At 38.3% G+C, this 26,955-nt stretch overlaps 2 protein-coding genes across 2 annotated transcripts in view; both read left to right on the top strand.

The window, feature by feature from the left end:
* Positions 1-164: 164 nt before the first annotated feature.
* LOC114917155 (uncharacterized) lies at positions 165-26,955 on the top strand. The gene is made up of 18 exons (XM_065963832.1): positions 165-317; positions 472-497; positions 3,087-3,281; positions 4,029-4,237; positions 4,361-4,388; positions 4,711-4,905; positions 12,511-12,719; positions 12,843-12,870; positions 19,948-20,142; positions 20,746-20,954; positions 21,078-21,105; positions 21,427-21,621; positions 22,371-22,579; positions 22,703-22,730; positions 23,052-23,246; positions 23,850-24,058; positions 24,720-24,768; positions 26,768-26,955. The coding sequence occupies exons 1-17, from the start codon at positions 274-276 to the stop codon at positions 24,753-24,755; spliced, it is 2,238 nt and encodes a 745-aa protein (XP_065819904.1). The 5' UTR covers positions 165-273; the 3' UTR covers positions 24,756-24,768; positions 26,768-26,955.
* LOC110001097 (uncharacterized) overlaps positions 26,763-26,955 on the top strand; it is a 35,877-nt gene continuing 35,684 nt past the window's right edge. The window contains exon 1 of the mRNA XM_065963829.1: positions 26,763-26,804. The gene's annotated coding sequence lies outside the window, so the exon portion shown is untranslated. The remainder of the gene's footprint in view (positions 26,805-26,955) is intronic.

Raw genomic sequence — 26,955 nt, 5'->3', positions numbered from 1 at the left:
ATAATGTAATGTTAGATAAATGGGCTGTGTTGATATCTTCTCTCTTGTTTGACTCTGATAGGCGTACACCTGTCACGTGGTTCCCTTATCAGTCAGAAAGCATCAAGTACACGTTGCATCCAAAACAAAAGTGAAAGTGTTTTTGTTTGTGCGCAGATGGGGAGCAGTTCAGCCTGAGAGAGAGGAATGACAGAGACATTAGAAACAAATTATCAATCTATTCCGTAAGTAGGCACTGTTCAAAATATCATCTTTGAGGCTGTTTACGGCTGAATGTCTACAACGCAGCGGAGTTATAGAGATTATAATCCACTAAGGTATCTGAACTGTGTCTGCTTGGCTTGCACACAGCAGCTATGCCAAAGCAGCTTTTGATTCATATACTGTAGGCCTGTACTCACTATTCTTCTTTAACTTGATTATGTCTTTTTTTAATATGACGCTGAATCTCGTTTCTTATCTCTCCTTCAGGAACATGGACCAGGAAGGGGCCACCCGTGAGTTAATACATTTACACTTTTCATACATTAATAAAATATAGGTTTGTCAAGATTCAGATTAGATCAACATTAAGACTGCTAATTTTTTTTTTTACATAGGCTACTTTATGAGTCCATGAGAGGAAATTCTAGTTTTAAACTTTATTATTTAAGATTGAAATAAATAATAAAACAGGCTGAAGACTCACAGCTGTGTTAAAGGCTTTTTTAGTACAACATCAATGTCATATTTCTTTTACTCAACAGTCACTAAGCGGCCTCTAAAAGTGAAAGTAAAACTTCAATAATTGAACCGGGCTTTTTTTTTTTTTTTACTTATTTGAAACAGCAACCTTCTTGCTGTGAGGCAACAGCTGTAACAAAAGCATTTGTTTAAACATGTTTTTTATGTTTTAAATTTGTCAATAAAGACGGATTAAAAAAAAAAAGCTGTAAGAAAAGCAGCAACTTCCGGTCTTGAGAAATGAAGCCAGTGTTCCAGGAAGTCACATACAAACCACAGCCAAAAAAAAGCCGTTTTTACAGCATAAATAAACATGTTTACAGCCTGGCACGAAAAACGAAATAGGTCTGATTAGTTATTGTCATCACAGGCACACACTGTGTGATTAAAAAAAAAAAGAAAAAAAAAAGGCTCTTTTTTTATTTTGAAAACGTTACGTGTTATTAAAGCGCGTTAGCTGACATGATTGACAGGTGGGCGGGATATAACGGTTTGTTAAACTCGTCTCAGCTCCAGTTCTCAGCCTGTCCCATAGACTGTAAATGTTGATTATTATTATATCTCTCATTATATCTCATTTTTTTTAAATAAAGTAAAAAAACAAACAAACTAGTTTTTAAACTAGTTCTAGAATCAACTTTGAACTGGACTGTTGCCAAGCAACACCTTCAAATTGTCCTGCACTCTTCCTACTTTGTGACTGTGAACATGTTATCAGCAGATCAGCTTCTTTCTGATGTTAATGTTTATCTGTGTGATTGCATTTACGACCAGCGGTGAAATGAGAGTCTGATGACGGTTGCTTTGGTGCTCTGTGTTATTCAGAGATACGAGTTTAATCAAACTGTAATTTAGATTAACAGAGCACATGAGGCGGAGTGATACAAACAGTGAAAAGTCCCAGTCAGTACGTCTACATGCACACATAGATGTTTAAAATATGAATAGGCCTCTAGCAACAATCAAATACACCTTTTGTAAATATAATGTGTAGTAAGGACTTCCTAAAAAAGAGAGTGAAGTCAAACTTTATTTATAAAGCACCTTAAACACAACACATTTAATCCAAAGTGCTGAACAGTGCAGATAGAAAAAAACAATAAAAATGAAAAAAAAAGGTAACAAATGTGTACGGTGTAACACAAAACTTAGAGAAATGGATCCCTGTGCTTGACGGGTCCTAGCAAGGAGTCTTAGCCTAGGAGTGATTTAGGAACATTGTCAGAGCGACTCTGAGCTAGGAAGAGACAGAAACCTTTATCTTAGTGAGGAGGCAGGGTCTACCCGTTGCTAGATATGAGCAACCTTTTTCAGACACTGTGAAAAAAATTGAGAAAAAAAGTCAAACATAGAATCTAGTCAGACATTGTGTAATTATGAACACTTTGAAATTAGCATCTGTGTGATAATTTGTCTGCCGTACTTTAAAAGTATATAGCCTACCAGGTGTTTGAAATCACATGCCCACTTGTGCAGCAGCCTCTTCACCTGCTGATCATTACAACAGCAGGTAAAAAAAACCTTAATTAGTGATTGGATGCACTTGTGGAGAAACTCAACATGCATGTCTCACTTTGCACTGAAAGAAGTCTTTGTTGGCTTGAAATGTCTGCACTAATTTATTTTTATAATAATATTCTTCATGTAGTGTTTGGAGAACATTTCTCTATTTTCTCCTCAGCTTGAGAAACTCTTCATCCTGTTAGAAGTCCTCCTCACAGTTTTACACCTCGGGAGCTCTCTTAAGGGCTGATGCTGCATTCAGGTGCTGCTCGGGTGGTCCAAGTTTCCCAGTTTGGAAGTCGTTCTTCCGACTTCAGTGTGTTCAAGTGATTTCAGTTCGGAGTGTTGTAACAGCAAAAAACATCCTTGATGCTACAGAGAAGATCTATGAAATGTCACTGATAAAAGTTATATTTCTGCAAAAAGTTGAAATATATTTTGCCCCCCTATGTGATGATGATTCTGACGGGGGGAGCCACTTCATCAAGATGGCGGCCATGTGAAATTGCTAAGTGCCAATATGTCTTCCAGGCCACTTAGAAAGTCAATCTTGGTGTCAATATAAACATTTTCTGGGTCAAGGAATTCATTAAAATGTCATTATATGATTATTTGTGCCACGATCAAACATGTATGTTAACTTTGGCAATGTATTACATCATTTTTCTTGGTTCCTAGGCAGTTGGACATGATTCATGTTTTTTTTCTTCGAGTGATCCCTCCCTCCTCAACTGTTCACTCTGCCACCACATGGCAAAGCTGTTAGCTCTTCTTTTTCTTGGTCTGGTTGCTATGACGTCTTTAAAGTCTGTTTGACAGTTGTATGATGACTCATCAACCTTTTTTTTTCCCGTCTTTAGTGTCCGGGAAAAAGTTCTATGTCTTGGTGTCGGGAACAACACATGGGGCTCATGTTCCTTGGGTCAAACAATTCAGAGGCATGGGCCACACCGAGGTCCAATCTGAAGGTGAAAGTAACTACATTCTGCTGTTCTGTCCCATCGTGTCCCGAGTTGGAACAGACATCAGTGAGGCTCTGGAAAACATTCAACATAGTAAGTAATAACCTTGTCAGTGTGTGGAAGATTTTAAATCGATTAGCTAAAGATCAATAAGGAGCAATCAGTTACAAATATACATTTTCTATATTATTCTTTATTTTGTTTGTTTACAGGTCGTTATGGAACTTAAAATTCTTCTTTTTTTTACAAAATAATCCTGGAAATACCCACATTGTGACCCTGAATATACCCACAATAAGACCATGAAAATATCCACATAATGACAAAGAAAATACCTACAAAGTGACCCTGACAATGCTTACAAAACAACAAAATAACTACAAAATACTCAAAAAATGACCCTGGAAATACCTAAATATGACCCTGAATATACCCACAAAATTACCCGTTAAGTTTCACTTCAAGCTCGTTCTGCTGCTCCCAAGTGGCCAAGTAAAAACTAAAACAACGAGTACTCAAAACTACTATCTAATTAATAATTCTGGTTAAAGGAAGAATGTGCAACTTTTTGCTCCGTAGTCCTCGACTAGAACAGCTTTCATACGCAGAGGGAGGAGTCGGCCGTCCCCGTCTTTGTAAACCTGATGTCAACTTCTTCTTCTCACTCAGAGAGACATTTACACATTCTTCCTTTAATGGAAAAAAAAGAGAAAGGAAACGTATTATGTTGTACAAATTATATTTCTTGTTATTATTTATGGTTGTATTGGCTACAAACTGAGAAGAAAACAATATGATCTCCCCTTATCATATATTGACTCCTTTAACTTGTGTTCACAGGTAACAAAGCAGTTATTCTGGTGGTCATGCATCACACCTTCAACGCTGACTACGTGTTGGCTGAAAGCAGACGGCTGGTCAACAACCCAAACGTCTGCCTGGTTGTGGACTGTCTGTTCCACGAGGGACGGCTCCTCAACTGTAACCGTAATGGCATTGCATGGTTTGAGATCAAGAAGTTTTTTGGAGCTGCTTCTCTACCTGCTCAGGTAAAACTAGATTTACTGCTCCTGTAATATCAGTGGATAAGGATTTATTATAACCCTCTGTAGTAATGTTGTTTTATCATTCTATCGTTTTCTAAATTATTTTCTTTATTTTCTTCTCTTTAGGTTTCTGTCAGGGACAACATTCGAAAATGTAAGTATAACGTAATATTTTTCAGCATTTCTCAAGCCTTTTTTTTTAAAGGTCACATATTCTCCTCCTCTTCAACTAGTTTAAATAAGTCTCAGAGTTCCCCAAAACATGTGTGTGAAGTTTCTTGTTCTAAATCCACTCTGATCCTGTATTTGATCATGTCTATAAACCCCTCTATTTCAGCCCTGCTCAGAACAGACTGTTTCTGTGTCTGTACCTTTAAATATGTAAATGAGCTGTGTCTGACCACACCCCCTCTCTGCCTTTGATTGTTTGACAGTTGTATGATGACTCATCAACCTTTTTTTTTTCCCGTCTTTAGTTTCTGGGAAAAAGTTCTATGTCTCGGTGTCGGGAACAACACATGGGGCTCATGTTCCTTGGGTCAAACAATTCAGAGGCATGGGCCACACCGAGGTCCAATCTGAAGGTGAAAGTAACTACATTCTGCTGTTCTGTCCCATCGTGTCCCGAGTTGGAACAGACATCAGTGAGGCTCTGGAAAACATTCGACATAGTAAGTAATAACCTTGTCAGTGTGTGGAAGATTTTAAATCGATTAGTTAAAGATCAATAAGGAGCAATCAGTTAAAAATATACATTTTCTATATTATTCTTTATTTTGTTTATTTACAGGTCATTATGGAACTTAAAATTCCTCTTTTTTTTTTACAAAATAATCCTGGAAATACCCACAATAAGACCATGAAAATATCCACATAATGACAAAGAAAATACCTACAAAGTGACCCTGACAATGCTTACAAAACAACAAAATAACTACAAAATACTCAAAAAATGACCCTGGAAATACCTAAATATGACCCTGAATATACCCACAAAATTACCTGTTAAGTTTCACTTCAAGCTCGTTCTGCTGCTCCCAAGTGGCCAAGTAAAAACTAAAACAACGAGTACTCAAAACTACTATCTAATTAATAATTCTGGTTAAAGGAAGAATGTGCAACTTTTTGCTCCGTAGTCCTCGACTAGAACAGCTTTCATACGCAGAGGGAGGAGTCGGCCGTCCCCGTCTTTGTAAACCTGATGTCAACTTCTTCTTCTCACTCAGAGAGACATTTACACATTCTTCCTTTAATGGAAAAAAAAGAGAAAGGAAATGTATTTTGTTGTACAAATTATATTTCTTGTTAATATTTATGGTTGTATTGGCTACAAACTGAGAAGAAAACAATATGATCTCCCCTTATCATATATTGACTCCTTTAACTTGTGTTCACAGGTAACAAAGCAGTTATTCTGGTGGTCATGCATCACACCTTCAACACTGACTACGTGTTTGCTGAAAGCAGACGGCTGGACAACAACCCAAACGTCTGCCTGGTTGTGGACTGTCTGTTCCACGAGGGACGGCTCCTCAACTGTAACCGTAATGGCATTGCATGGTTTGAGATCAAGAAGTTTTTTGGAGTTGCTTCTCCACCTGCTCAGGTAAAACTAGATTTACTGCTCCTGTAATATCAGTGGATAAGGATTTATTATAACCCTCTGTAGTAATGTTGTTTTATCATTCTATCGTTTTCTAAATTATTTTCTTTATTTTGTCTCTTTCTATAATGAGATAAAGATCTCATTATAATCTCTGCCCCACAGGTTATGTTATGTAGCAGTAAGTTCTAGCATTTTGTGTGCAAAAGAGGAAGGAATGATGCTAATGCCATCCCTAAAACATCAGCGTTAACGTTACTATATCTAACTTTATTAAGCTAGCGTAACTTAAAGGCTTACTCGCGCTGCATTGTTGTGTTAGCACAATCCCACATTACTAATGAAAGAATGACATTTGAAATGAAAATGAGAAGTCACTCCATTGATTGTGACTTTATTTTGCCAGATATTAATGCCTTCGTTATTTGTGCAGCCTACTGTCAGTGTAGGAGATGTTAAAGTTTGTAATCTTTTGATCACTAATCTTTTATGGGAAGAGAAATAAAGAATGATGTAACGGCAGATACATGCTTTAGTAAGACGGAAAGAAGGCAAGCAAGATGAAAAGTCAGGTTCTTTATTGAGTCTGTCCATAAAACAATAATGAAATGCTTAAATGTACATTAAAAGGGTTTTTTAAATTTTCTTTATTTTGTCTCTTTAGATCCATTTCCCGTCCCCCATTTGTAGCCTTTCCTGACTCATTTGCAGTTGTAAGTATAATGTATATCCTATATCCTATATCGCGAAGTTTGAGATTTCAGATCAGTATTTTTCAAGCATTTTTTTTTAAAGGTCACATATCCTCCTCCTTTTCAACTACCGTATTTTCCGCACTATAAGGCGCACCGGATTATAAGGCGCACCTTCAATGAATGGCCTATTTTAGAACTGTTTTCATATATAGGGCGCACCGGATTATAAGGCGCATAGAATAGAACGTGTTTACAACTGAACAAGGCTGGGAGATATTGTGAATATATAAATATAAATACGTATAAAACGTAACGTATAAAACTACAAAAACAAAAGTACATAAGACGATTTCCCCAAATAATAAATTATTTCTTTGACGTTTCTCTTAACTCTCAAAACGTAGTTTTATACGTAGTGCATTCACAATAACTCAACGTTGTTCAAACGTTAATGTGCATATTCACAATATCTCCCAGCCTTGTTCAGTTGTAAACACGTAAAAGAAACACAGTCTGATACCGCTAATTCAAACGTTAGTGCAGGGGTGCCCAAACAGTCGATCGCGATCGACAGGTAGATCGCTGACTGATTCTCAGTCGATCGCGAGATGTTTTGTCAATATAAAATACAATTGTAAAATAGAAAAGTGATTTCAATTTCATCTCATTGCACTGTTTCCCACACACGATACCTGTGTTGGGAGCCCAAGTATACTTCCGACCTGTGTGTATTTAATTTTTCATTTATTCATGAAATTGCTGCGTGCATGAGAGAGCGAGCGAGAGAGCGAGAGCGCGCAAGAGAGAGAGTGCAGGCATGCGCAATGACGTGCAGGTAAAACCGGGGGGGTAAATGTTTTACCAAAAAGTCATATATAGAAACTATGCTACGAGTATTAAGCGCATTTGATGAAGCTGCAGCTACTTTTCTCTGCTCCTCTCTGCTGTCATGACTGTGAGCATCGCGGGGGACGAGACACACCAACAAACAGCGCACACGCACACGCACACGCACACACACACACACACACACACACACACTTGCACTGGAGCGCCAGCCACCACGCGAACCTTTTTACTTTTTACTTTTAGTGCTACAGCACACAGTTGATCCGTGATCCGTACAGACCGAGGTGGGAACACACGTGACCCGGTCAAACAGTCGGTTGGACTTTACTCCGTTCACTCTCACCGTGTCTGCAGCTAATTTAACAAAAGCAAAATCATCTCACAGCAGCCTGCTGTAGTCTGTAGTCTGCATTATTTTTTACAGAACTCTCATTTATTATTTTCTGTTTGTTGTGTGAGTATTAAATGTGTTTGTAGGCTGTCGGTAAAGGCTATGGCTCACTATGTGGACTGGTAGATCTCGGCAGACTGGTAACTTTAAAAGTAGATCTTGGTTCAAAAAAGGTTGGGCACCCCTGCGTTAGTGCATAACTCAACATTGTTCAGTTACGTATAACACGTAAAGCTCACTTTTTCAGTTCATTCCCCGTCCACGAATCCCTCGAATTCTTCTTCTTCAGTGTCCGAATTGAACAGTTGGGCGAGTACGGCATCCAACATGCCCGGCTCCCTCTCGTCATTATCCGAGTCAGTGTCGCTGAGCGCCGTGTACAACCAGTATGGATCAACCAATTAACCAATTGATCCATATATAAGGCGCTCCGGATTATAAGGCGCACTGTCGTTTTTTGAGAAAATTAAAGGCTTTTAAGTGCGCCTTATAGTGCGGACAATACGGTAGTTTAAATAATTCTCAGAGCTCCTCAAAACATGTGTGTGAAGTTTCTTGTTCTAAATCCACTCTGATCCTGTATTTGATCATGCCTACAAACCCCTCTATTTCAGCCCTGCTCAGAACAGGCTGTTTCTGTGTCTGTACCTTTAAATATGTAAATGAGTTTGTGTTTGACCACGCCCCCTCTTTGCACAGGGATGTGACTTTCTCACTCCATGTCCTATTGTTTACGGTGAGAAGGCAGACTCAGAGGGCAGAACAAACACCTGTTGTGGGAGTGTCAAGAAAAACAAAACAAGTGTTTTTTCACTCATCACATTAACACTTATTCTTCATGTAATTTGTAGGCAAAAAATATTTTAATGTTCAATTTTTTATCTTTTTTTTTCAGGCTTTTCTGGGTGGAGCCAAGGGAAGATCTGTTGTTTTGCCCTCGGGATTATACTCGTGGGGGTACTGATCATTATGTTAACCGTGCTTTCTATCCTGAATAAGTAAAGTCGAGTAAAGGCCGTCACTAACCGAGAGTTAACCATCTGTTTACTCTCACAATCGATTAACCTTGAAGTATTAGGGTGACACATTAATGAGTAATGTAATGCATGTGAATCATCTTAAGAATATATAATTACAGCTGGATATTAATGTATTGCTGTAGTGAAGTTTATTGGGTAATACAGATGTTAAAGTTTGTAATCTTTCGATCACTAATCTTTTATGGGAAGAGAAATAAAGAATGCTGTAACCACCTTCTCCAGTCCACTTGTGCCGACAGGGAGGAGGTTCACTTGTGCTGTAAGGTTGTTTGTTTCCTTCAGCAGTTGGGTTTTTAAATAAACTGTAGGCATTGCTGCCTGTACACTTTCACTGTGGACTTATCTTACTCATGTACTCCATGATTATATCCATGCTGGTTGTGTTTTTGTTTTTGTTACAAGTTTACAATTCACTTAGCAGATGCTTTTATCCAAAGTGACATACATCAGAGAGTAAGAACAACACTAATCCATTCATACACCGCCACTGAAGCAGCAGGAGCAATGCGGGGTTAAGTGTCTTGCTCAAGGACACATTGGACAAGTTACTCAGCTGGGGTTTGAACCCTTGAACTTCTGGTTGAGAGGTGATGACTATACCAACTGAGCCACAGCCGCCATGTTCTTATGTAAGTATTTATTTCTTTGTGCTGTTTTTATGATTTCTGTTGCCTGGACGGATCTCTGTTGCAAACCAGATTGCCCCTTGGGCACAATAAAGAATTTCCAATCCAATCCAATCCCTCTGGATCTTACTCCCCACACAACACGGGTTAGTGTTTTGTGCTTTTATTTTGTCGACTGTGTGCAATTTAATACATTAAATTTACATTGTAAGAATTCTTTTTTTTTTATTCACACTTCAAGCTATTAACAAATCACCTGAGATATCAATTAAACATCTTATTTCCATTAATTTTCCTTTTAAAACCTTATTTTTTTCGATTTGTTTTTGTTTATATATCAACCAGGTGTTTTTCGGTCATCATTCAGACGTAGAGGATTACGAGCAGACCCTGAAGGCAGCATCGGTCAGCAGCACTAAAGACTTTGGGGGCGGGTCCTCCAGCTCTCAGCCTGTCATTAGGTTGACTGAAAGTTAGACTGAGACAGGATATCCAACATGGCGGCTGCTGCTGATGAGCCTCCAGAGCCCCCTGCAGGAACAGATGGGTGACGTCACTCTGCACAGAGCTGCATGGTAGCACATCACTTAGGGTAGCACTATTTGATAGCATGCCAACATAACTTTAAATATGTTTGTTTTTCTTTTTTGTATATTTCTCTCTTTAATAAAAAATAATGAATGAATCAGAAGAGGACTATTCAACAGATATACACTGGTATCAAAGGAGTCTATAAAGTGATCTAGTGGGAATAACTCCAGCTGTATTTGATGTCAGCATTGTGCTGTTGCTCGGGCCTTGCATGCCTGACAGAAAATCCATTTCAATATATGGCTGAAATGAAACGTAAGGGATTACAGCTGCTGCTTCTTGTCTGGTTTGCAGCGACGCAATGATTCTGTATTTTATAATTAACTCCTTATCTAGATTTCTTTTTTAGACTTTTTTTTGTCTTTATTAAAAATGACATTTTCAGCATAAACTGTTTTATAAAAGTCTGACTGAAGCTGTTCTTTGGTGTTGTTTAATCCATCACATGTAATGCATGTAATATACATTTTACAGCTCTACATATTTTATGGCTTGATAGAAGTATATCAGACATGCGCATTGAACCCTCATTTGCATAAACTAAAGCTGCATAATCTGTGGCTCTCTCCTAAAGTCGCGACATATTTATAAAAACTCCAAAGTTCCAGTTAGTCAACACATTAAAACAAGTTAAATCCAGAGTTTTCTCTGTTTGGAGCTTAACATGTTTCCCCCTTCTCCTTACACTCCCTCCTTCCACCGCTAGAGGGCGGTGTAACACAAAATGATGATTATTATCATTTTTACGTCATTTTAGAAAACCAACACTAATTTGCCAAAGCTCGTGAAATAATGTAATGTTAGATAAATGGGCTGTGTTGATATCTTCTCTCTTGTTTGACTCTGATAGGCGTACACCTGTCACGTGGTTCCCTTATCAGTCAGAAAGCATCAAGTACACGTTGCATCCAAAACAAAAGTGAAAGTGTTTTTGTTTGTGCGCAGACGGGGAGCAGTTCAGCCTGAGAGAGAGGAATGACAGAGACATTAGAAACAAATTATCAATCTATTCCGTAAGTAGGCACTGTTCAAAATATCATCTTTGAGGCTGTTTACGGCTGAATGTCTACAACGCAGCGGAGTTATAGAGATTATAATCCACTAAGGTATCTGAACTGTGTCTGCTTGGCTTGCACACAGCAGCTATGACAAAGCAGCTTTTGATTCATATACTGTAGGCCTGTACTCACTATTCTTCTTTAACTTGATTATGTCTTTTTTTAATATGACGCTGAATCTCGTTTCTTATCTCTCCTTCAGGAACATGGACCAGGAAGGGGCCACCCGTGAGTTAATACATTTACACTTTTCATACATTAATAAAATATAGGTTTGTCAAGATTCAGATTAGATCAACATTAAGACTGCTAATATATATATTTTTTGCCAATATGTCTTCCAGGCCACTTAGAAAGTCAATCTTGGTGTCAATATAAACATTTTCTGGGTCAAGGAATTCATTAAAATATCATTATATGATTATTTGTGCCAAGATCAAACATGTATGTTAACTTTGGCAATGTATTACATCATTTTTCTTGGTTCCTAGGCAGTTGGACATGATTCATGTTTTTTTTCTTCGAGTGATCCCTCCCTCCTCAACTGTTCACTCTGCCACCACATGGCAAAGCCGTTAGCTCTTCTTTTCTTGGTCTGGTTGCTATGACGTCTTTAAAGTCTGTTTGACAGTTGTATGATGACTCATCAACCTTTTTTTTCCCGTCTTTAGTGTCCGGGAAAAAGTTCAATGTCTTGGTGTCGGGAACAACACATGAGGCTCATGTTCCTTGGGTCAAACAATTCAGAGGCATGGGCCACACCGAGGTCCAATCTGAAGGTGAAAGTAACTACATTCTGCTGTTCTGTCCCATCGTGTCCCGAGTTGGAACAGACATCAGTGAGGCTCTGGAAAACATTCAACATAGTAAGTAATAACCTTGTCAGTGTGTGGAAGATTTTAAATCGATTAGCTAAAGATCAATAAGGAGCAATCAGTTAAAAATTTACATTTTCTATATTATTCTTTATTTTGTTTGTTTACAGGTCGTTATGGAACTTAAAATTCTTCTTTCTTTTTTACAAAAATTTACAAAGTTTCACTTCAAGCTCCTTCTGCTGCCCCCAAGTGGCCAAGTAAAAACTAAAACAACGAGTACTCAAAACTACTATCTAATTAATAATTCTGGTTAAAGGAAGAATGTGCAACTTTTTGCTCCGTAGTCCTCGACTAGAACAGCTTTCATACGCAGAGGGAGGAGTCGGCCGTCCCCGTCTTTGTAAACCTGATGTCAACTTCTTCTTCTCACTCAGAGAGACATTTACACATTCTTCCTTTAATGGAAAAAAAAGAGAAAGGAAATGTATTATGTTGTACAAATTATATTTCTTGTTAATATTTATGGTTGTATTGGCTACAAACTGAGAAGAAAACAATATGATCTCCCCTTATCATATATTGACTCCTTTAACTTGTGTTCACAGGTAACAAAGCAGTTATTCTGGTGGTCATGCATCACACCTTCAACGCTGACTACGTGTTGGCTGAAAGCAGACGGCTGGTCAACAACCCAAACGTCTGCCTGGTTGTGGACTGTCTGTTCCACGAGGGACGGCTCCTCAACTGTAACCGTAATGACATTGCATGGTTTGAGATCGAGAAGTTTCTTGGAGTTGCTTCTCCACCTGCTCAGGTAAAACTAGATTTACTGCTCCTGTAATATCAGTGGATAATGATTTATTATAACCCTCTGTAGTAATGTTGTTTTATCATTCTATCGTTTTCTAAATTATTTTCTTTATTTTCTCCTCTTTAGGTTTCTGTCTTGCAGAACGTTCGAAAATGTAAGTATAACGTAATATTTTTCAGCATTTCTCAAGCTTTTTTTTAAAGGTCACATATTCTCCTCCTCTTCAACCAGTTTAAATAATTCTCAGAGCTCCCCGAAACGTGTGAAGTTTCTTGTTCTAAATCCACTCTGATCCTGTATTTGATCATGCCTATAAACCCCTCTATTTCAGCCCTGCTCAGAACAGGATGTTTCTGTGTCTGTACCTTTAAATGTAAATTAGTTTGTGTCTGACCACGCCCCCCTCTCTGGAAGGGCTTGGGTCGGCTCGGGCTTTCTTGCATCATGTCCTATTGTTTATGGTGAGAAGGCAGACTCAGAGGGCAGAACAAACACCTAGCTGTGGGAGTGTCACCCACCTGGGGGAGGGGTTACTGCCCTTTGTGATGTCATGAAGGGAAAATCTCCATACGGCCTGTTTGAGCACACATTTTCTGAAAAGTGGAGCAGGTAAAAGACGGACAGGATGGACTTTTCTTATAACTGGGGGGTTTGTAGACAGACTAGAGACACATATTAGTGTTGGACAAACATAGTAGAGTGTGTTTTGTATAATATGTGACCTTTAAATTTAATTCAGATAGTGCAGATGTGCATTGAGATTAAAGAAGGACTCCAACATTATCTATATTATTTTAGTCCTACAATCCTGGTTCTGTATATAAATCTCATTTCCTATGCAAATCTCAGTAATCGCAAGAAACAAGTGTTTTTTCTCTCATCACATTAACACTTATTCTTCATGTAATTTGTAGGCAAAAAATATTTTAACGTTTAATTATTGATCTTTTTTTTTCAGGCTTTTCTGGGTGGAGCCAAATGATGATCTGTTGTTTTGCCCTCGGGATTAGTTTCGTGAGGGTACTGATCATTCTGTTATCCGTGCTTTCTATCCTGAATAAGTAAAGTCGAGTAAAGGCCGTCACTAACCGAGAGTTAACCATCTGTTTACTCTCACAATCGATTAACCTTGAAGTATTAGGGTGACACATTAATGAGTAATGTAATGCATGTGAATCATCTTAAGAATATATAATTACAGCTGGATATTAATGTATTGCTGTAGTGAAGTTTATTGGATAATACAGATGTTAAAGTTTGTAATCTTTCGATCACTAATCTTTTATGGGAAGAGAAATAAAGAATGACGTAACGGCAGATACACGCCTTAGTAAGACGGAAAGAAGGCAAGCAAGATGAAAAGTCAGGTTCTTTGTTGAGTCTGTCCATAAAACAATAATGAAATGCTTAAATGTACATTAAAAGGGTTTTTAAAATTTTCTTTATTTTGTCTCTTTAGGTCACTATCTGGGGCCGCCTTTGTAGCCTTTACAGACGCATTTGCAGTTGTAAGTATAATGTATATCGTATATCCTATATCGCAAAGTTTGAGATTTCAGATCAGTATTTTTCAAGCATTTCTTTTTAAAGGTCACATATTCTCCTCCTCTTCAACTAGTTTAAATAATTCTCAGAGCTCCTCAAAACATGTGTGTGAAGTTTCTTGTTCTAAATCCACTCTGATCCTGTATTTGATCATGTCTATAAACCCCTCTATTTCAGCCCTGCTCAGAACAGGCTGTTTCTGTGTCTGTACCTTTAAATATGTAAATGAGTTTGTGTTTGACCACGCCCCCTCTTTGCACAGGGATGTGACTTTCTCGCTCCATGTCCTATTGTTTACGGTGAGAAGGCAGACTCAGAGGGCAGAACAAACACCTGTTGTGGGAGTGTCAAGAAAAACAAAACAAGTGTTTTTTCACTCATCACATTAACACTTATTCTTCATGTAATTTGTAGGCAAAAAATATTTTAATGTTCAATTTTTTATCTTTTTTTTTCAGGCTTTTCTGGGTGGAGCCAAGGGAAGATCTGTTGTTTTGCCCTCGGGATTATACTCGTGGGGGTACTGATCATTCTGATAACCGTGCTTTCTATCCTGAACAAGTAAAGTCGAGTAAAGGCCGTCACTAACCGAGAGTTAACCATCTGTTTACTCTCACAATCGATTAACCTTGAAGTATTAGGGTGACACATTAATGAGTAACGTAATGCATGTGAATCATCTTAAGAATATATAATTACAGCTGGATATTAATGTATTGCTGTAGTGAAGTTTATTGGATAATACAGATGTTAAAGTTTGTAATCTTTCGATCACTAATCTTTTATGGGAAGAGAAATAAAGAATGATGTAACCACCTTCTCCAGTCCACTTGTGCCGACAGGGAGGAGGTTCACTTGTGTTGTAAGGTTGTTTGTTTCCTTCAGCAGTTGGGTTTTTAAATAAACTGTAGGCATTGCTGCCTGTACACTTTCACTGTGGACTTATCTTACTCACGTACTCCATGATTATATCCATGCTGGTTGTGTTTTTGTTACAAGTTTACAATTCACTTAGCAGACGCTTTTATCTGAAGTGACATACATCAGAGAGTAAGAACAACACTAATCCATTCATACACCTCCACTGAAGCAGCAGGAGCAATGCGGGGTTAAGTGTCTTGCTCAAGGACACATTGGACAAGTTACTCAGCTGGGGATTGAACCCTTGAACTTCCGGTTGAGAGGCGACGACTATACCAACTGAGCCACAGCTGCCATGTTGTTATGTAAGTATTTATTTCTTTGTGCTGTTTTTATGATTTCTGTTGCCTGGATGGATCTCTGTTGCAAACCAGATTGCCCCTTGGGCACAATAAAGAATTTCCAATCCAATCCAATCCCTCTGGATCTTACTCCCCACACAACACGGGTTAGTGTTTTGTGCTTTTATTTTGTCGACTGTGTGCAATTTAATACATTAAATTTACGTTGTAAGAATTTTTTTTATTCACACTTCAAGCTATTAACAAATCACCTGAGATATCAATTAAACATCTTATTTCCATTAATTTTCCTTTTAAAACCTTATTTTTTTCGATTTGTTTTTGTTTATATATCAACCAGGTGTTTTTCAGTCATCATTCAGACGTAGAGGATTACGAGCAGACCCTGAAGGCAGCATCGGTCAGCAGCTCTAAAGACTTTGGGGGCGGGTCCTCCAGCTCTCAGCCTGTCATTAGGTTGACTGAAAGTTAGACTGAGACAGGATATCCAACATGGCGGCTGCTGCCGATGAGCCTCCAGAGCCCCCTGCAGGAACAGATGGGTGACGTCACTCTGCACAGAGCTGCATGGTAGCACATCACTTAGGGTAGCACTATTTGATAGCATGCCAACATAACTTGAAATATGTTTGTTTTTCTTTTTTGTATATTTCTCTCTTTAATAAAAAATAATGAATGAATCAGAAGAGGACTATTCAACAGATATACACTGGTATCAAAGGAGTCTATAAAGTGATCTAGTGGGAATAACTCCAGCTGTATTTGATGTCAGCATTGTGCTGTTGCTCGGGCCTTGCATGCCTGACAGAAAATCCATTTCAATATATGGCTGAAATGAAACGTAAGGGATTACAGCTGCTGCTTCTTGTCTGGTTTGCAGCGACGCAATGATTCTGTATTTTATAATTAACTCCTTATCTAGATTTTTTTTTTCAGACTTTTTTTTTGTCATTATTAAAAATGACATTTTCAGCATAAACTGTTTTATAAAAGTCTGACTGAAGCTGTTCTTTGGTGTTGTTTAATCCATCACATGTAATGCATGCAATATACATTTTACAGCTCTACATATTTTATGGCTTGATAGAAGTATATCAGACATGCGCATTGAACCCTCATTTGCATAAACTAAAGCTGCATAATCTGTGGCTCTCTCCTAAAGTCGCGACATATTTATAAAAACTCCAAAGTTCCAGTTAGTCAACACATTAAAACAAGTTAAATCCAGAGTTTTCTCTGTTTGGAGCTTAACATGTTTCCCCTTCTCCTTACACTCCCTCCTTCCACCGCTAGAGGGCGGTGTAACACAAAATGATGATTATTATCATTTTTACGTCATTTTAGAAAACCAACACTAATTTGCCAAAGCTCGTGAAATAATGTAATGTTAGATAAATGGGCTGTGTTGATATCTTCTCTCTTGTTTGACTCTGATAGGCTGTCACGTGGTTCCCTTATCAGTCAGAAAGCATCAAGTACACGTTGCATCCAAAACAAAAGTGAAAGTGTTTTTGTTTGTGCGCAGACGGGGAGCAGTTCAGCCTGAGAGAGAGGAATGACAGAGACATTAGAAACAAATTATCAATCTATTCCGTAAGTAGGCACTGTTCAAAATATCATCTTTGAGGCTGTTTACGGCTGAATGTCTACAACGCAGCGGAGTTATAGAGATTATAATCCACTAAGGTATCTGAACTGTGTCTGCTTGGTTTGCACACAGCAGCTATGACAAAGCAGCTTTTGATTCATATACTGTAGGCCTGTACTCACTATTCTTCTTTAACTTGATTATGTCTTTTTTTAATATGACGCTGAATCTCGTTTCTTATCTCTCCTTCAGGAACATGGACCAGGAAGGGGCCACCCGTGAGTTAATACATTTACACTTTTCATACATTAATAAAATATAGGTTTGTCAAGATTCAGATTAGATCAACATTAAGACTGCTAATATTTTTTTTTTACATAGGCTACTTTATGAGTCCATGAGAGGAAATTCTAGTTTTAAACTTTATTATTGAAAGATTGAAATAAATAATAAAACAGGCTGAAGACTCACAGCTGTGTTAAAGGCTTTTTTAGTACAACATCAATGTCATATTTCTTTTACTCAACAGTCACTAAGCGGCCTCTAAAAGTGAAAGTAAAACTTCAATAATTGGACCGGGCTTTTTTTTTTTTTTTTTTTTTTTTTAAACTTATTTGAAACAGCAACCTTCTTGCTGTGAGGCAACAGCTGTAACAAAAGCATTTGTTTAAACATGTTTTTTATGTTTTAAATTTGTCAATAAAGACGGATTAAAAAAAAAAAGCTGTAAGAAAAGCAGCAACTTCCGGTCTTGAGAAATGAAGCCAGTGTTCCAGGAAGTCACATACAAACCACAGCCAAAAAAAAGCCGTTTTTACAGCATAAATAAACATGTTTACAGCCTGGCACGAAAAACGAAATAGGTCTGATTAGTTATTGTCATCACAGGCACACACTGTGTGATTAAAAAAAAAAAAAAAGGCTCTTTTTTTATTTTGAAAACGTTACGTGTTATTAAAGCGCGTTAGCTGACATGATTGACAGGTGGGCGGGATATAACGGTTTGTTAAACTCGTCTCAGCTCCAGTTCTCAGCCTGTCCCATAGACTGTAAATGTTGATTATTATTATATCTCTCATTATATCTCATTTTTTTAAAATAAAGTAAAAAAACAAACAAACTAGTTTTTAAACTAGTTCTAGAATCAACTTTGAACTGGACTGTTGCCAAGCAACACCTTCAAATTGTCCTGCACTCTTCCTACTTTGTGACTGTGAACATGTTATCAGCAGATCAGCTTCTTTCTGATGTTAATGTTTATCTGTGTGATTGCATTTACGACCAGCGGTGAAATGAGAGTCTGATGACGGTTGCTTTGGTGCTCTGTGTTATTCAGAGATACGAGTTTAATCAAACTGTAATTTAGATTAACAGAGCACATGAGGCGGAGTGATACAAACAGTGAAAAGTCCCAGTCAGTACATCTACATGCACACATAGATGTTTAAAATATGAATAGGCCTCTAGCAACAATCAAATACACCTTTTGTAAATATATTGTGTAGTAAGGACTTCCTAAAAAAGAGAGTGAAGTCAAACTTTATTTATAAAGCACCTTAAACACAACACATTTAATCCAAAGTGCTGAACAGTGCAGATAGAAAAAAACAATAAAAATGAAAAAAAAAGGTAACAAATGTGTACGGTGTAACACAAAACTTAGAGAAATGGATCCCTGTGCTTGACGGGTCCTAGCAAGGAGTCTTAGCCTAGGAGTGATTTAGGAACATTGTCAGAGCGACTCTGAGCGAGGAAGAGACAGAAACCTTTATCTTAGTGAGGAGGCAGGGTCTACCCGTTGCTAGATATGAGCAACCTTTTTCAGACACTGTGAAAAAAATTGAGAAAAAAAGTCAAACATAGAATCTAGTCAGACATTGTGTAATTATGAACACTTTGAAATTAGCATCTGTGTGATAATTTGTCTGCCGTACTTTAAACGTATATAGCCTACCAGGTGTTTGAAATCACATGCCCACTTGTGCAGCAGCCTCTTCACCTGCTGATCATTACAACAGCAGGTAAAAAAAACCTTTATTAGTGATTGGATGCACTTGTGGAGAAACTCAACATGCATGTCTCACTTTGCACTGAAAGAAGTCTTTGTTGGCTTGAAATGTCTGCACTAATTTATTTTTTATAATAATATTCTTCATGTAGTGTTTGGAGAACATTTCTCTATTTTCTCCTCAGCTTGAGAAACTCTTCATCCTGTTAAAAGTCCTCCTCACAGTTTTACACCTCGGGAGCTCTCTTAAGGGCTGATGCTGCATTCAGGTGCTGCTCGGGTGGTCCAAGTTTCCCAGTTTGGAAGTCGTTCTTCCGACTTCAGTGTGTTCAAGTGATTTCAGTTCGGAGTGTTGTAACAGCAAAAAACATCCTTGATGCTACAGAGAAGATCTATGAAATGTCACTGATAAAAGTTATATTTATGCAAAAAGTTGAACCATATTTTGCCCCCCTATGTGATGATGATTCTGACGGGGGGAGCCACTTCATCAAGATGGCGGCCATGTGAAATTGCTAAGTGCCAATATGTCTTCCAGGCCACTTAGAAAGTCAATCTTGGTGTCAATATAAACATTTTCTGGGTCAAGGAATTCATTAAAATATCATTATATGATTATTTGTGCCACGATCAAACATGTATGTTAACTTTGGCAATGTATTACATCATTTTTCTTGGTTCCTAGGCAGTTGGACATGATTCATGTTTTTTTTCTTCGAGTGATCCCTCCCTCCTCAACTGTTCACTCTGCCACCACATGGCAAAGCCGTTAGCTCTTCTTTATCTTGGTCTGGTTGCTATGACGTCTTTAAAGTCTGTTTGACAGTTGTATGATGACTCATCAACCTTTCTTTTCCCCGTCTTTAGTTTCTGGGACAAAGTTCTATGTCTCGGTGTCGGGAACAACACATGGGGCTCATGTTCCTTGGGTCAAACAATTCAGAGGCATGGGCCACACCGAGGTCCAATCTGAAGGTGAAAGTAACTACATTCTGCTGTTCTGTCCCATCGTGTCCCGAGTTGGAACAGACATCAGTGAGGCTCTGGAAAACATTCAACATAGTAAGTAATAACCTTGTCAGTGTGTGGAAGATTTTAAATCGATTAGCTAAAGATCAATAAGGAGCAATCAGTTACAAATATACATTTTCTATATTATTCTTTATTTTGTTTATTTACAGGTCATTATGGAACTTCAAATTCTTCTTTTTTTTTAAAAAAAATCCTGGAAATACCCACATTGTGACCCTGAATATACCCACAAAATGACCCTTTAAGTTTCACTTCAAGCTCGTTCTGCTGCCCCCAAGTGGCCAAGTAAAAACTAAAACAACGAGTACTCAAAACTACTATCTAATTAATAATTCTGGTTAAAGGAAGAATGTGCAACTTTTTGCTCCGTAGTCCTCGACTAGAACAGCTTTCATACGCAGAGGGAGGAGTCGGCCGTCCCCGTCTTTGTAAACCTGATGTCAACTTCTTCTTCTCACTCAGAGAGACATTTACACATTCTTCCTTTAATGGAAAAAAAAGAGAAAGGAAATGTATTATGTTGTACAAATTATATTTCTTGTCGTTATTTATGGTTGTATTGGCTACAAACTGAGAAGAAAACAATATGATCTCCCCTTATCATATATTGACTCCTTTAACTTGTGTTCACAGGTAACAAAGCAGTTATTCTGGTGGTCATGCATCACACCTTCAACGCTGACTACTTGTTGGCTGAAAGCAGACGGCTGGTCAACAACCCAAACGTCTGCCTGGTTGTGGACTGTCTGTTCCACGAGGGACGGCTCCTCAACTGTAACCGTAATGACATTGCATGGTTTGAGATCAAGAAGTTTTTTGGAGCTGCTTCTCTACCTGCTCAGGTAAAACTAGATTTACTGCTCCTGTAATATCAGTGGATAAGGATTTATTATAACCCTCTGTAGTAATGTTGTTTTATCATTCTATCGTTTTCTAAATTATTTTCTTTATTTTCTCCTCTTTAGGTTTCTGTCAGGGACAACATTCGAAAATGTAAGTATAACGTAATATTTTTCAGCATTTCGCAAGCCTTTTTTTTTAAAGGTCACATATTCTCCTCCTCTTCAACTAGTTTAAATAAGTCTCAGAGTTCCCCAAAACATGTGTGTGAAGTTTCTTGTTCTAAATCCACTCTGATCCTGTATTTGATCATGTCTATAAACCCCTCTATTTCAGCCCTGCTCAGAACAGACTGTTTCTGTGTCTGTACCTTTAAATATGTAAATGAGCTGTGTCTGACCACACCCCCTCTCTGCCTTTGATTGTTTGACAGTTGTATGATGACTCATCAACCTTTTTTTTTCCCGTCTTTAGTTTCTGGGACAAAGTTCTATGTCTCGGTGTCGGGAACAACACATGGGGCTCATGTTCCTTGGGTCAAACAATTCAGAGGCATGGGCCACACCGAGGTCCAATCTGAAGGTGAAAGTAACTACATTCTGCTGTTCTGTCCCATCGTGTCCCGAGTTGGAACAGACATCAGTGAGGCTCTGGAAAACATTCGACATAGTAAGTAATAACCTTGTCAGTGTGTGGAAGATTTTAAATCGATTAGTTAAAGATCAATAAGGAGCAATCAGTTAAAAATATACATTTTCTATATTATTCTTTATTTTGTTTATTTACAGGTCATTATGGAACTTAAAATTCCTCTTTTTTTTTTACAAAATAATCCTGGAAATACCCACATTGTGACCCTGAATATACCCACAATAAGACCATGAAAATATCCACATAATGACAAAGAAAATACCTACAAAGTGACCCTGACAATGCTTACAAAACAACAAAATAACTACAAAATACTCAAAAAATGACCCTGGAAATACCTAAATATGACCCTGAATATACCCACAAAATTACCCGTTAAGTTTCACTTCAAGCTCGTTCTGCTGCTCCCAAGTGGCCAAGTAAAAACTAAAACAACGAGTGCTCAAAACTACTATCTAATTAATAATTCTGGTTAAAGGAAGAATGTGCAACTTTTTGCTCCGTAGTCCTCGACTAGAACAGCTTTCATACGCAGAGGGAGGAGTCGGCCGTCCCCGTCTTTGTGGACCTGATGTCAACTTCTTCTTCTCACTCAGAGAGACATTTACACATTCTTCCTTTAATGGAAAAAAAAGAGAAAGGAAATGTATTATGTTGTACAAATTATATTTCTTGTTATTATTTATGGTTGTATTGGCTACAAACTGAGAAGAAAACAATATGATCTCCCCTTATCATATATTGACTCCTTTAACTTGTGTTCACAGGTAACAAAGCAGTTATTCTGGTGGTCATGCATCACACCTTCAACGCTGACTACTTGTTGGCTGAAAGCAGACGGCTGGTCAACAACCCAAACGTCTGCCTGGTTGTGGACTGTCTGTTCCACGAGGGACGGCTCCTCAACTGTAACCGTAATGGCATTGCATGGTTTGAGATCAAGAAGTTTTTTGGAGCTGCTTCTCTACCTGCTCAGGTAAAACTAGATTTACTGCTCCTGTAATATCAGTGGATAAGGATTTATTATAACCCTCTGTAGTAATGTTGTTTTATCATTCTATCGTTTTCTAAATTATTTTCTTTATTTTCTCCTCTTTAGGTTTCTGTCAGGGACAACATTCGAAAATGTAAGTATAACGTAATATTTTTCAGCATTTCTCAAGCCTTTTTTTTTAAAGGTCACATATTCTCCTCCTCTTCAACTAGTTTAAATAAGTCTCAGAGTTCCCCAAAACATGTGTGTGAAGTTTCTTGTTCTAAATCCACTCTGATCCTGTATTTGATCATTTCTATAAACCCCTCTATTTCAGCCCTGCTCAGAACAGACTGTTTCTGTGTCTGTACCTTTAAATATGTAAATGAGCTGTGTCTGACCACACCCCCTCTCTGCCTTTGATTGTTTGACAGTTGTATGATGACTCATCAACCTTTTTTTTTCCCGTCTTTAGTTTCTGGGACAAAGTTCTATGTCTCGGTGTCGGGAACAACACATGGGGCTCATGTTCCTTGGGTCAAACAATTCAGAGGCATGGGCCACACCAAGGTCCAATCTGAAGGTGAAAGTAACTACATTCTGCTGTTCTGTCCCATCGTGTCCCGAGTTGGAACAGACATCAGAGAGGCTCTGGAAAACATTCGACATAGTAAGTAATAACCTTGTCAGTGTGTGTAAGATTTTAAATCGATTAGCTAAAGATCAATAAGGAGCAATCAGTTAAAAATTTACATTTTCTATATTATTCTTTATTTTGTTTGTTTACAGGTCGTTATGGAACTTAAAATTCCTCTTTTTTTTACAAAATGACCCTGGAAATACCCACATTGTGACCCTGAATATACCCACAAAATGACCCGTTAAGTTTCACTTCAAGCTCCTTCTGCTGCCCCCAAGTGGCCAAGTAAAAACTAAAACAACGAGTACTCAAAACTACTATCTAATTAATAATTCTGGTTAAAGGAAGAATGTGCAACTTTTTGCTCCGTAGTCCTCGACTAGAACAGCTTTCATACGCAGAGGGAGGAGTTGGCCGTCCCCGTCTTTGTAAACCTGATGTCAACTTCTTCTTCTCACTCAGAGAGACATTTACACATTCTTCCTTTAATGGAAAAAAAAGAGAAAGGAAATGTATTATGTTGTACAAATTATATTTCTTGTTATTATTTATGGTTGTATTGGCTACAAACTGAGAAGAAAACAATATGATCTCCCCTTATCATATATTGACTCCTTTAACTTGTGTTCACAGGTAACAAAGCAGTTATTCTGGTGGTCATGCATCACACCTTCAACGCTGACTACGTGTTGGCTGAAAGCAGACGGCTGGTCAACAACCCAAACGTCTGCCTGGTTGTGGACTGTCTGTTCCACGAGGGACGGCTCCTCGACTGTAACCGTAATGACATTGCATGGTTTGAGATCGAGAAGTTTCTTGGAGTTGCTTCTCCACCTGCTCTGGTAAAACTAGATTTACTGCTCCTGTAATATCAGTGGATAAGGATTTATTATAACCCTCTGTAGTAATGTTGTTTTATCATTCTATCGTTTTCTAAATTATTTTCTTTATTTTGTCTCTTTCTATAATGAGATAAAGATCTCTTTATAATCTCTGCCCCACAGGTTATGTTATGTAGCAGTAAGTTCTAGCATTTTGTGTGCAAAAGAGGAAGGAATGATGCTAATGCCATCCCTAAAACATCAGCGTTAACGTTACTATATCTAACTTTATTAAGCTAGCGTAACTTAAAGGCTTACTCGCGCTGCATTTTTGTGTTAGCACAATCCCACATTACTAATGAAAGAATGACATTTGAAATGAAAATGAGAAGTCACTTCATTGATTGTGACTTTATTTTGCCAGATATTAATGCCTTCGTTATTTGTGCAGCCTACTGTCAGTGTAGGAGATGTTAAAGTTTGTAATCTTTTGATCACTAATCTTTTATGGGAAGAGAAATAAAGAATGATGTAACGGCAGATACACGCTTTAGTAAGACGGAAAGAAGGCAAGCAAGATGAAAAGTCAGGTTCTTTGTTGAGTCTGTCCATAAAACAATAATGAAATGCTTAAATGTACATTAAAAGGGTTTTTAAAATTTTCTTTATTTTGTCTCTTTAGATCCATTTCCCGTCCCCCATTTGTAGCCTTTCCTGACGCATTTGCAGTTGTAAGTATAATGTATATCCTATATCCTATATCGCGAAGTTTGAGATTTCAGATCAGTATTTTTCAAGCATTTTTTTTTAAAGGTCACATATCCTCCTCCTTTTCAACTACCGTATTTTCCGCACTATAAGGCGCACCGGATTATAAGGCGCACCTTCAATGAATGGCCTATTTTAGAACTGTTTTCATATATAGGGCGCACCGGATTATAAGGCGCATAGAATAGAACGTGTTTACAACTGAACAAGGCTGGGAGATATTGTGAATATATAAATATAAATACGTATAAAACGTAACGTATAAAACTACAAAAACAAAAGTACATAAGACGATTTCCCCAAATAATAAATTATTTCTTTGACGTTTCTCTTAACTCTCAAAACGTAGTTTTATACGTAGTGCATTCACAATAACTCAACGTTGTTCAAACGTTAATGTGCATATTCACAATATCTCCCAGCCTTGTTCAGTTGTAAACACGTAAAAGAAACACAGTCTGATACCGCTAATTCAAACGTTAGTGCAGGGGTGCCCAAACAGTCGATCGCGATCGACAGGTAGATCGCTGACTGATTCTCAGTCGATCGCGAGATGTTTTGTCAATATAAAATACAATTGTAAAATAGAAGTGATTTCAATTTCATCTCATTGCACTGTTTCCCACACACGATACCTGTGTTGGGAGCCCAAGTATACTTCCGACCTGTGTGTATTTAATTTTTCATTTATTCATGAAATTGCTGCGTGCATGAGAGAGCGAGCGAGAGAGCGAGCGGCGGAGATAGAGAGAGAGAGAGAGAGAGAGAGAGAGAGAGAGAGAGAGTGCAGGCATGCGCAAGGACGTGCAGGTAAAACCGGGGGGGTAAATGTTTTACCAAAAAGTCATATATAGAAACTATGCTACGAGTATTAAGCGCATTTGATGAAGCTGCAGCTACTTTTCTCTGCTCCTCTCTGCTGTCATGACTGTGAGCATCGCGGGGGACGAGACACACCAACAAACAGCGCAAACGCACACACACACACACACACACACACACACACACACACACACACACACACACACACACACACACACACACACACACACACACACACACACTTGCACTGGAGCGCCAGCCACCACGCGAACCTTTTTACTTTTTACTTTTAGTGCTACAGCACACAGTTGATCCGTGATCCGTACAGACCGAGGTGGGAACACACGTGACCCGGTCAAACAGTCGGTTGGACTTTACTCCGTTCACTCTCACCGTGTCTGCAGCTAATTTAACAAAAGCAAAATCATCTCACAGCAGCCTGCTGTAGTCTGTAGTCTGCATTATTTTTTACAGAACTCTCATTTATTATTTTCTGTTTGTTGTGTGAGTATTAAATGCGTTTGTAGGCTGTCGGTAAAGGCTATGGCTCACTATGTGGACTGGTAGATCTCGGCAGACTGGTAACTTTAAAAGTAGATCTTGGTTCAAAAAAGGTTGGGCACCCCTGCGTTAGTGCATAACTCAACATTGTTCAGTTACGTATAACACGTAAAGCTCACTTTTTCAGTTCATTCCCCGTCCACGAATCCCTCGAATTCTTCTTCTTCAGTGTCCGAATTGAACAGTTGGGCGAGTACGGCATCCAACATGCCCGGCTCCCTCTCGTCATTATCCGAGTCAGTGTCGCTGAGCGCCGTGTACAACCAGTATGGATCAACCAATTAACCAATTGATCCATATATAAGGCGCTCCGGATTATAAGGCGCACTGTCGTTTTTTGAGAAAATTAAAGGCTTTTAAGTGCGCCTTATAGTGCGGAAAATACGGTAGTTTAAATAATTCTCAGAGCTCCTCAAAACATGTGTGTGAAGTTTCTTGTTCTAAATCCACTCTGATCCTGTATTTGATCATGCCTATAAACCCCTCTATTTCAGCCCTGCTCAGAACAGGCTGTTTCTGTGTCTGTACCTTTAAATATGTAAATGAGTTTGTGTTTGACCACGCCCCCTCTTTGCACAGGGATGTGACTTTCTCGCTCCATGTCCTATTGTTTACGGTGAGAAGGCAGACTCAGAGGGCAGAACAAACACCTGTTGTGGGAGTGTCAAGAAAAACAAAACAAGTGTTTTTTCACTCATCACATTAACACTTATTCTTCATGTAATTTGTAGGCAAAAAATATTTTAATGTTCAATTTTTTATCTTTT

Source organism: Labrus bergylta, chromosome 15 (assembly GCF_963930695.1).
Source record: "Labrus bergylta chromosome 15, fLabBer1.1, whole genome shotgun sequence".
NCBI classification, from domain to species: domain Eukaryota; kingdom Metazoa; phylum Chordata; class Actinopteri; order Labriformes; family Labridae; genus Labrus; species Labrus bergylta.
This window is presented reverse-complemented; position numbering and strand designations above follow the sequence as displayed.